The sequence below is a fragment of the Bison bison genome, unplaced genomic scaffold, assembly GCF_000754665.1.
Source record: "Bison bison bison isolate TAMUID 2011002044 unplaced genomic scaffold, Bison_UMD1.0 scf7180017864466, whole genome shotgun sequence".
Taxonomy (NCBI): domain Eukaryota; kingdom Metazoa; phylum Chordata; class Mammalia; order Artiodactyla; family Bovidae; genus Bison; species Bison bison.
This window is the reverse complement of record NW_011495027.1, coordinates 12,281,917-12,293,350: the sequence shown is the minus strand read 5'-3', so window position 1 is coordinate 12,293,350 and position 11,434 is coordinate 12,281,917. Positions and strand designations below refer to the sequence as shown.

At 36.8% G+C, this 11,434-nt stretch overlaps 1 protein-coding gene across 1 annotated transcript in view; it reads right to left on the bottom strand.

The window, feature by feature from the left end:
• The window catches only part of ABCD3 (ATP-binding cassette, sub-family D (ALD), member 3), an 89,635-nt gene that overhangs the window by 2,428 nt on the left and 75,773 nt on the right, over window positions 1–11,434 (bottom strand). The window contains exons 17-22 of the mRNA XM_010860480.1: window positions 9,753–9,830; window positions 9,583–9,648; window positions 9,397–9,486; window positions 8,798–8,917; window positions 3,638–3,742; window positions 1,200–1,256 (exon numbers count right to left, since the gene is read on the bottom strand). Of these exons, the coding sequence (XP_010858782.1) occupies window positions 1,200–1,256; window positions 3,638–3,742; window positions 8,798–8,917; window positions 9,397–9,486; window positions 9,583–9,648; window positions 9,753–9,830 (516 nt within the window). The remainder of the gene's footprint in view (window positions 1–1,199; window positions 1,257–3,637; window positions 3,743–8,797; window positions 8,918–9,396; window positions 9,487–9,582; window positions 9,649–9,752; window positions 9,831–11,434) is intronic.

Here is an 11,434-nt window from a genome sequence, read left to right as displayed (position 1 = left end):
AAGTGGGAAAATTATAATGTGCCATTATAAAACTATCTTTAAAAGTCAACAGCTATACACAATTTCATTAAAGTTTATTAAGAGCTTTCATACAGACTACATCTGATCCTCATGGTAACCTAGGAGACAGCTGGGCAAGATCAGTAACTCTATTATACAAAGGAAACAATGTCAGAAACAGTGTTGCCTAAACCCAGGTATTCTGACTTCAAATTCCATGATCTTCATTTAACCATCTGTACACTACCATTTGGACCATAATATTCCTGAGAGCAAAGACAGTACTCTGTATCCCGCATAACACTTAACCCAGTATTTGGCTTTTTTTTAAAAAAGGAGCTCAATCAGGTGTATTTTATGGGACAAGATAGCCTTACCATATTGCAATTTTTCTCAAACCCTTTATTTCACCTGAAATTTCTGTATCATTTAGGAAGGAAAGGAGGAAGGAAAGAAAGAGAGAAAAAAAGAGAGGGAGGTAGGAAGAAAGAAAAAGAGAGAGCAAGAGAAAGCAAACAGGGAGAAAGAAAGAAAAAAGAAAGGAAAGAAAGAAGAAATGAACTAAGCTGGGTTTATTCTTCGGGGTTGATCATTTTACACTAGGAGAGGAAAAGAACTGCTATGGTGAGAAGGGCTCTGTGATACTGCCGGAGAACCTGAACTGCTGCAAAGCTCACTGTAGTATCTTCGTAAATTAGAGGGACCACTTAATGAATTCTATTTTATTATAGTGTGTGATGATAAACAGCTTACATTATAGTTTCCTCCTTGTAGTCCTGATTTCTACTAAAGCTGTCCCTAAACTTTTTGCCATCTGATCCTTCTTAAGACTCTCTTTCCTTTTGGTCAGTAGAGAATGGTTAGAAAAGGCTGTGATCAGATTATGTACATTTTAGTCAGTTCATTATGTAATAGTGATTTATAAAACTGGAGAATCATTAACTGGTTCTCTAATACCTTTCCTATACAACTAGAGACTATCCATATTAATATATATTATATGGCCCTCAAAATTGACAACTACAATAATATTTATAAAAATGCTATTTTATAACAATGAATTAGAATCACCTTTTTCCCTTAAATTATATATCTATGATGGAACACACACCAAGAAATCTAAAGTCATAATCACCTAAATTCATATTATGAAAATAAAACAAACTTTCACTATACCATTCAATATAAGAAATACAAACCTCATGGTGTTTCCAAAGAGACTTTCTATGTGACACAGTGAAGAGGGTAATGCCAACCTAATACAAGGAAAACGATTTAGGTTTACATCAATAACACAGTTACAAAGTAAATTAGTTTATATAATTTAAGCTGTTAAGATGACTGGCTTCAGTAGCTATAGTTAAAAATCAACTGATACCAAATGTTTAAAGTAACAAAGTATAGGCCATCAACTACATAATAAAAACTATCAAGTATCAATAGAGTCTAAGAAAGAAAAAAAACTAAACTAACAGTTACTAGCTTAATTAAGTGTATTGTTTTGTTTTGGGCACAAAATATATATCCTAGCATATTTTCTATTTTATTGTGAAAAATATATGAAAAGAGCATAAGGATGGTAAAAATAGCAAAAGGTCAAAATCAGGAAAATTAAATCAATATAGTATTGCCTACAATAAATCTGTTTTTCAAATACAGTACAATCTTTACTAGAACCCCTTAATTTGGAACATGTCTTAGAATTCAGATTTTGGAAAAGCAGCATTTACCACTCCCAGAGGGTTCTGAGGTAGAATTCTGAAATTAACACATCAATGTTTCTGCAGCAACACATATGGACATGGACATTCAGGAAGATAAATATCAATAAAAGGGCTTAAAAATCTATTAGTTCAGGCCAGCTCTGGCTACCCAGTAAACTTGCCACAAAACAATGAAAAATCTTTTTCAGTTTTAAAAGCTCACTGGATTTTAGACTGTGAATTAGGGTTTATGGACCATTCTTCAGATTTTCAAAACAACATCAAGAGATGTAGCTAGCTGCTCTGGATCAGTGATTCTCAACCGGGAAGAAGAGGCAGGACATTTTGCCCCGTAGGGGACACATTTCAAGGTCTTCTGATTGTCAAAACTAACAGTGCTAGAGACATCTAATGAGTTGAGATCAAAAATGTTCCAAACATCCCACAAAGCAGAGGACAGCCTCCCACAACTAAGAATAATCCACCCAAAACGTCAACAGTGCTGAGCCTGAGCAACCCTGCTCTAGGATCACGGTTTCTCAACATGGGTCTCTCGAGGCTGAGAAACAGGCTAGGGTAACCAGGAAAAAATCTCCACCATGAGTTCCAAATCTTACTTTCATTTTGAGAATTAAAAAGAATTTGGGTAAGTATATTCTTCTTATCACTTCTATCATGAGATTTAAGTGCCTAGGTTCGTGCATACACTTCTGCTGGTACCATGTGATGACTTAAGCTGGTATTGTTTAAAATTTTTAATGTGTAATAAGTTCAGGTGCCAAAGGAAAGGTTATCAGACAGGTCAGAAACTGCATGACAAATATACTATCAGTTATTAACAAAATATATATTTCAATGGTGCAACACATGTGATTTTTGAAAGCTTACTTCAGATATTATTTCTCTTATAATTTTAAAATAATTAGATCAGATCTCAACTGAATGAAGGCATTCTTTATTACAGAATTATTTAAGTCAAAATACATAGGCAAAATTCAAAACATAAGATCTGGACTTCATATTATATTTGGACCTCACATTTCAAACTAGTAGTTTAGTTTCAGCAAAACAGTATCAAATGTCTTTCTAATGCTGCAATTTTGAAACTGTGTTTTAAAATTTCTTCTGTACTTAATTTGTAAGTTTATACCGGTTTTGTAGCTGTAAAGGAGTTTCAAGTTTAAGTTCATACCTCATATCATGTTTATCCATTTTTAAGTGCCATTAAAGTAATACAATTTATCAACCGGGGGCCCCACAGGAATTTTTTTCTTTTAAATGGAATCTATACACAGGAGAATTGCATATTTTATGCAGACTTGCAGCCTACAGCTAGATATAAGAGGAAATTGCATGGAGCGTCTAAGTCACTAATCAAATACAGACTACGTTGTTTTATGTATAAGAGAATTCCACAAACACCTCTTAATACCTTCAAATCTGAAAATCTATATAGATAAATGGATTTAAAAAAAAAAAAAAGGCTACTATACTAAAAGAAGCCTTGGTAAAATATTGACCAGGCCAGACAAAAAAAACAGATATATTAAAAGTTGCCAAATAATTAGCCAATTTTTTTAATTAAAAATTTTTTTAAATTTTCTTTATAAAAAAACAAATGATATTTAGGTAAAGCTAATGGAACAAATTAAGAAAATATCAGTTTATTAACAATGAGGATAGGGAATGAGATAAAAGGGGAAATTTTTAAATATTTATTTTATATCTAACACATGGCTAGAAAGAATTATACACAGAACTCACTGACAATTTTCTCTTTTAGTCGTATCTATTTTATCAGTTTAAAATCTTTATTAAAGCCAGATACCTTCCTTTGATAGGAATTTTGTCACTTCATAACTTGGAATCTTCTCTTGGATAGAAATTTGGTTGGACACAGTAAAGTGGGAGCAGGGACAGAATATCACACTCACCTCTCGACAATGACTGTAAATGTAGTCTTCCACATCCACACTAACTGCACTTGTACATTCATCCAAAATAGCAAACTGGGGCTTGTGATAAAATAGTCTTGCCATCTGAAGCACGAAAGGAAATATAATCATATGTCACACTACTGAATAACATTAGTAAGCTAAAACAGATTTACTTTCAATTAAATATATATTTATATTCTTGTAAACAAAGAAGGAAATGTATTCTAACTCAAAAAATTTACTTCTCAGAAACAAAAACAACATAAAGAAACTTGATTGCTTTCATTGCCTTCCCAAGCAAAGAGAAAAATGTAACACATGAGAAACACTGTTATGAGTAAAGCAAAAGCTCTTGACTGATATGAGATGAAGTTGAGCTTTAAATTAATATTAAAAAATTCTCTAAACAAGATTAGAGGATACACATTTTCATGAAATCTTAGAATTCAGACTATAGATAACTCAATGCAAAAACTATTTTTAAACAGTCTGTTGCTTAAGTAATGCCAACTAATATTAAGTTGCGAATTTGTATTCCTACCAATAATGTCTGAGTGCACATGTTGTATATATCACTGTGGTCAATATTGGGCATGCTCATTTTTAAAAGTCTATGTGAATTTCGTAAGTGAAAATTAACATCAAGACTGTTATAGCTTAACATTTCTTTGATTAGCAGGAATGCTGAACATGTTGCTATTTATTTTCCATATGTATTTTATTTTCCAGGAATTATTTATCCTGACCCTTTGTCTAACAGATATTCCAAATGTCATCTGCCTCCTAACACCAATCTCGATGATATAAAGTGGGCACTTTCTATCCTTGCCCAATTTATCTTCTCTGCAACACTGAACTCAGGTGACCATTCCCTTCTTGAGAAAGTGAGAGTGAGACCATGGGGTTTCAAGTATCTTAAGCTGTTTTCTCAAGTTTCTTTACCAGCATTTTCTCTTTTGCTGGACCATTAAATGTTGGGGTCCCGGAGGGTTAATTTCTAGGCCCTCTTCTGTTTTTCCTATTTTGTTTCTCTGAGTGATCTTTTCAAGTCTCATGATTTCAAATATTATTTACATTTACTCCCCCAAATCTCTCTCCCACCCATACTTCTGTTCTAATTTCCAGGCTGATACATAAAAATTCCTATTTAATCTTTCTATTTGGATATCTTACAGGACTCACAGACTTTAAACATAAATCCATTCATCCATTTCCTCCACCCCATATTGAACACTTCAAAGCAGCTGCTCAAGCTAGAAAGCTGTCAGTCCTCCCTGGTCTTCTCTTCCTCCCCTACCCCCATCTTTAGTCCAAGTCAGCCCTGTGACGTCTACTCACTTTCCCCCAGCTTCCAATCATGCCCTCAGCCCAGAGCACAACCTTCTCCTGCCTGGATAACCACAAACAGCCTCCTGCTTCCTCCTCTGTGCCTCTTTAATTCTCCATGTAATCAGAGAGGATCTTCCAGAAATGTGAGAATTTCATTCTTCTACTTAAAACCCTTCAATGACTTCCCATTTCACTCAGAATAAAATCCAAACTCCTCACCATGACCTACAAGACACTGCACAACCTTATTCCTACTCACTCTCTAACCTCAACATTCCACGCCATCACCTCCTCTCAACGATCAGGAGACAAGGTATCATAGGCCTTAGAGGCTTAGTACATGTCACGTTCCTCACGTCTCAAACGCCTCACTCTGCTCCTTGCATCATTCAAATTTCTGCTTAACGTCACCTTCTCAGACAAACCTACCTGATTCCTCCCAACCCAAGCGGGTCCCTTTTGTAACATCTCTGTAGCTCTTCACACAGCATAAACTACGTTGTCTGTTTCTTTGTCTATCCCTTGGCTGTAATACTCACAAAAGCCAAGACACCATTTTAATCACTACTGTGTGCCTAACGCCTGTATAGAATAGCAGACATTCAAATATTTGATCAATGGATAACCGAATCAGCTTTCTTGGAGTTTACACTTTATTTATAAAGGGTGAGGAAGGGGAAACAGCAGGGACAGACTATCGAGAAGTTCAGCTGTGCAGAGAATGAAAGGCGTGGACAACCTGGGACCTTCGGTTATGGGCGAGTTTGGTCTCTAGATCACAGCGACCTGAAAATATCTTTCTGAAAGAGGGCTGCTGCTACTGCTGCTAAGTTGCTTCAGTCGTGTCCGACTCTGTGCGACCCCACAGACGGCAGCCCACCAGGCTCCCCCGTCCCTGGGATTCTCCAGGCAAGAACACTGGAGTGGGTTGCCATTTCCTTCTCCAATGATGGAAGTGAAAAGTGAAAGTGAAGCCTCAGTCATGTCTGACTCGCAGCGACCCCAGGAACCACAGCCTTCCAGGCTCCGCCGTCCATGGGATTTTCCAGGAAAGAGTACTGGAGTGGGGTGCCACTGCCTTCTCTGGAAAGTGGACTATAAGAAATTAAATATAGGTGTGTGTGTGTCAGGGTGGTGCAGAACTGAAGGAAAGGGATGTGATACAGTTGGAGGAGGGAGGGTCCAAAAACACAGATGGAAACAGTTAGCCTAATTAGGCTTTCTCAAGAGGAAGGATGATATATCGTCCACAAACAGAGGAAACAGGAGTTCAGGACAGCCCAGTGCAAGGTTATTAAGAGGGGTGGTTATTTGAAAGCATTCAAATGCCCGTCCTCTGCGTTCCCAGGGAATGCTTTGCATTCCTTGTCTCCACACTTACCACACTGTAAGGAAGTTTTCTCATCACATGTCTTTCTCTCTCCTACTATGTGGTTAGCCACTTGGTATTGCAATACAAGGAGATTTTGAAGAATATGAACACTGCAGTCATACTGCTGCCTGAGCTTGACAAGCCACCCACAGCCTTCTACCAGCTTTGACATTTACTAGATATCTTCGCCTGGCAAGCCACTTAACTGTTCTACAGTTCTATTCCCTCTGCGGAATGGGATTCTCGTAGCTCTCATCTCACAGGACTGCTGAGAGAATGAAGTGAGATAACCTGTGTAAAGTGCTTGGCATATTGCCTATCACCTATTAAGCACTCAATAAAAATTAGCTGTCATTTAACTGAAATAACAGCTTCTCTTTTTTCTTTAAGGGATAGGAGGTGAGTTATTCTGCTGAGAGTGGTGGAGTAATAATGGGGTAGAAGGCCTGAAACTGGTAGTTTTCATATGATTATCATGAAAAATGAGACAGAGGGACAAAAATCAGTAAAATGACTGCCAAGACATGCTGTGAGGGCCTGAAAGACTGGAAACCATGGAAGTGTGGTGGCAGCAATCCATCTCTTTCTCTGACTTTTTTCCAGCGGTGCTCAGAAGCCCATGTACAGAAATGCTAAGGCAAACAAATGCTCTTGGGTCGGTATTTAAATAATATGAGAAAACAAAAAGTGAAAAAGGAAGTTAAGGGGAAGAGATCATTTGTTCATGTAAGAAATACCTCCTCTGTACCTCCTATGTGCCAGGGCCCAGATTAGTAAGTCTGTGCTGGATAGGAAAGAAGGCAGAGTCAAAAGGGAACTGATCAGCTGTAGAAAAGGAAAGGGTCAATATTAGAGAGATCTCAGTGACTTTGAGGAACGGGAACAACTGCCAATAAGGTAAAAGAAATAATTACAAAACGGACTTAAAAAAACACTAAAAATCTTATGACACTGGAATCTCTGGTAAGAGGCTTTGTGCCTTTCTTCATACTTTTGTAAGTATTTCAACTTTTCCATCATATATATTTTTTCATTAAAAAAAAAAATCACTAAAGACGAATAGGAAGTGGAGCAGAGGCACTTCCCTGGTGTTCAGTGGCTAAGACTTCACGTTCCCAAATGCAGGGGGCTCGAGTTCTATCCCTGAGCAGGAAACTAGACCCCAGACACCACAACCAAGAGTTGGCATGCTGCAACTTAAAAAAAAGATCCTTCATGCTGTGACTAAAGATTCTGTTTGCTGCAACTCAGACCTCATGTAGCCAAATAAATATTAAAGAAAGAACAGTGGAGCAGAAAAGATGACTATGAGTCAAAGAAATAAAGCAGACCAATCTATAATATTATCTGGAGCAACCCTGGCTGATGGTGCTGGACCCAAATGAGTGTAACAAAGGAAAGAGACATGTCACCCAATCACTCAATGCCCAGTCACTTCAAATTCTCACTCCTCCAGCCCAATATCCACTTTGAGAATGGCTGATCTCTCTCTTCTGTTTATGATGTATTCATCAGTCTAGATTAATTTCACCTTATAGCACTAGCCAAATGAATCACAATATTAGGTTGATATTAAGTTCATAAAGAATGGGTATGAACTGGGGGAAAACAACAGGCAAAACATGTTCCTCACAGAGTGGGAGGCAACCATGAGGCTGGATACAACCTGAAGACACAGAGTGAGCAGTTCAGGATACGTCAACTCGTGCTATGCTTCCTTGGCTACGTTTTCTCTCATTTACACAAAGTTTACACTCCCTCCCTCCAAAATCCTCTGGATCTGCTCAAATGATGGTACTAGTTAGAAAATGACTCTTTAAAAAGTTATCCCTCTTTACAGAGTACTCCACGAATCACTCTTAATATGCTGTGTTTTATAGCCATGTTGGATTGGGATAAGTTTAGCCAATTATAGAAACATTAAAACAATTCCTTTCAAATGTTTCTTTATATTATGAAATTTTGAAATTCTAACTTTAAGTAGTAAATATTGAGCTCTGAAACAAGAATACATATAATGATAGAGGGAAAGGGCAAGAACAGAACAAAGAATAAAAATAAAATAAAATTAACATCTCTAACACCTTCAGCTACTTTAGAGAGAATAGCCTGAGTAAGACAGAGAGATGTTTACAGGGAAAAAAGTACTAAAAGGGATCTCAAACCCAATCAGGACCAATGTGCTACAAAGTTCCCCTAACTTTTAGAAAAACAGATTAATGGTATATAATTGGATCTGCATCTTTTCCTTTCAAGGGAATATTTATGAATTTTTCAGAATTCTAAATTTACATGCAAATTATTCTTTTATTATCATATAAACAACTATACTATAATCATTGATAAATAAAAAGATTAATAAAACTGTATGCCTTGATTATCAAAATGCTGGAGTCTAAGAGTGGACTTCATGCAACCAGCTGCATTGCTGTGCAGTGTCTTCAGAGCACACTTACCGCCATTCTTTGCTTCTCTCCACCACTTAGCACATCCATCCAGTCCTGAACACTGTCCCAGCCACCTTCACGTTCAAGGATATGACTCAACTGGACATTATCTAAGTACTCCTTCAGCACCTTTCAGCAAAATGATTAAAGATGAAATCGTGTTTAACATAAACCAACATTATCTATCTTGCTTTATTTTTGAAACTAGAATTGCTATAATTCTATTGCCAATATCACTAAAAAAAGCTACATTCACCAAAGAATGTGAAAGGTAAACCAAAAACTCTTTTACTTCCTATTTATAGTAATTTTGACAAAATAAATCTAGCAGCTTAAAAAGAATAACATTATTCTGCACAATTAAGGGATGAGGACAATGAGGAAACAAATAATAGTGTAAAGATGACACTAAACATTCAACAGTCATATTTAAGCAAAATGGTTAACATCTTACCACAGCCTGAAAAGTTATAATTAATGATAAGGTTTTAGAATTCTTTACAAAAGGTTAGGATTAACCACTTGGCATCTAAAATACTTAATTGATTAAGATACAGACTCTGAAATGGAGTGTTTTCAGTAAGGCTAGTATATAAACATTTCCTTACGAGGTCAGAAATCCCCTTCTTTTTCTGATCTTCCTTTCCATCTGGATATATCACTTGGTCTCGAAGTGTTCCAAGGGTCATATAAGGTCTCTGATAGTAAAAGGGAAAAAAGCATTAGCAGTAAATTTATTAAAAACAAAAGATCTTTAAACCAAAGATTATAAAATAGCTCAAGCGAGGCCTTACCTGCGGAACATAAAATAACTTTCCTCTCTCAGGTTTAGTTAGACGTCCTCCAAAAAGAGGCCATAACTATAAAAGCAAAGGAGGAAGGGGAACAGTTGTAAATTTCATAGCGTGGTATAGATGACAGGCCAAAGTAGGACTGCAACATCCTAAGGCCAGGCTTTACTTACTTCACCAAGAACACGGAAAAGTGAACTCTTTCCACAGCCATTTGGACCACAGATTAGAACATTGGCCCCAGATCGAACCTGAAAAGAAATCAGTCTATGAATTAATTAAATAGAACATACACACAATCAACATTTCCTTGGAGTCAAATAAGCTAATGATAAGCTTTCCATTTTGTCTACAGATGTGATTAGATAGAGGCTGCGGACGGTATAATGAAGAGGCCTTTTATTTTTGTTTACTTTCCATTTTTACTCAGTCACTTTTTTCCTTACTTAAAAACCACTATTGATATCAACTTAAATCTCCATCATAATACAAAGAGCTAAAGCTTGAATTCTTGAAAAACAGCAATTATGTATATACACAATCTTTTTTTTTTTTAATGCAGTTGTTCTATATACACTACTCTGTAACTTGTTATTATTTAACAATATATCACAGATGTTCTTTTACGTCAGTATATTCAGATTCTCCCCATTCTTTTCTTAATGCCTGTACTGTATTCCATAGTAAGGATGTATCAAAATTTATCTAAATACTCTCCTTTTGTTAAGTATTTAGGTCATCTGTATTTTGTTTGCTTTTTAATAATACTGCAATGAAACTCCAAGTCAGCTAGCAAATTGACACATGAGTGAGAAGTATTTCTATAGATCAGATTCTTAGAAATTATAAGTTGCATTGAAGTATATGTATATTATAAATATTTATAAGTTCACCAAATTGTTCTGCAAGAATGTAAGGATGGAAGTTAAATGCAAAAATGTCAAAAGGGATTGAGTTCTAAGTTTATATAATGTAAGTTAATCAAACCTGTGATGAATCAAAAACCCTGGGTCATAATTCTAGCCTTCCCAGCAATGCAGCACAGCAGGAAACACATCAGAGAGAGATGAGTTACCCTAGCTGCAGAACCTGCCTTTTTAAAAAACTGTTGAGTCTTAGGTTCCTGTTACTTAACTCAATGAATATGTATTGAATACTAAGTGTCAGGCTCTGTTCTAAGGCAATACAGATAAATTAGTGAGTAAAAGAGACCAAAAAACCCCCCAAACAACAACAACACACCAAAATCCTAACCCTTACCAGTTTACATTCTAGTGGGAGACAAATACAATGAGGAACATGCATAATAAATAAGTAAATTAAACAGTACGTTAGAAAATAAGTACAATGGGGAAAAAAATCAGAGATCAGATCAGATTAGTCGCTCAGTCGTGTCCGACTCTTTGCGACCCCATGAATCGCAGCACGCCAGGCCTTCCTGTCCATCACCAACTCCCGGAGTTCACTCAGACTCACGTCCATCGAGTCAGTGATGCCATCCAGCCATCTCATCCTCTGTCGTCCCCTTCTCCTCTTGCCCCCAATCCCTCCCAGCATCAGACTCTTTTCCAATGAGTCAACTCTTCGCATGAGGTGGCCAAAGTACTGGAGTTTCAGCTTTAGCATCATTCCTTCCAAAGAAATCCCAGGGCTGATCTCCTTCAGAATGGACTGGTTGGATCTCCTTGCAGTCCAAGGGACTCTCAAGAGTCTTCTCCAACACCACAGTTCAAAAGCATCAATTCTTCGGTGCTCAGCTTTCTTCACAGTCCAACTCTCACATCCATACATGACCACAGGAAAAACCACAGCCTTGACTAGACGAACCTTTGTTGGCAAAGTAATGTCTCTGCTT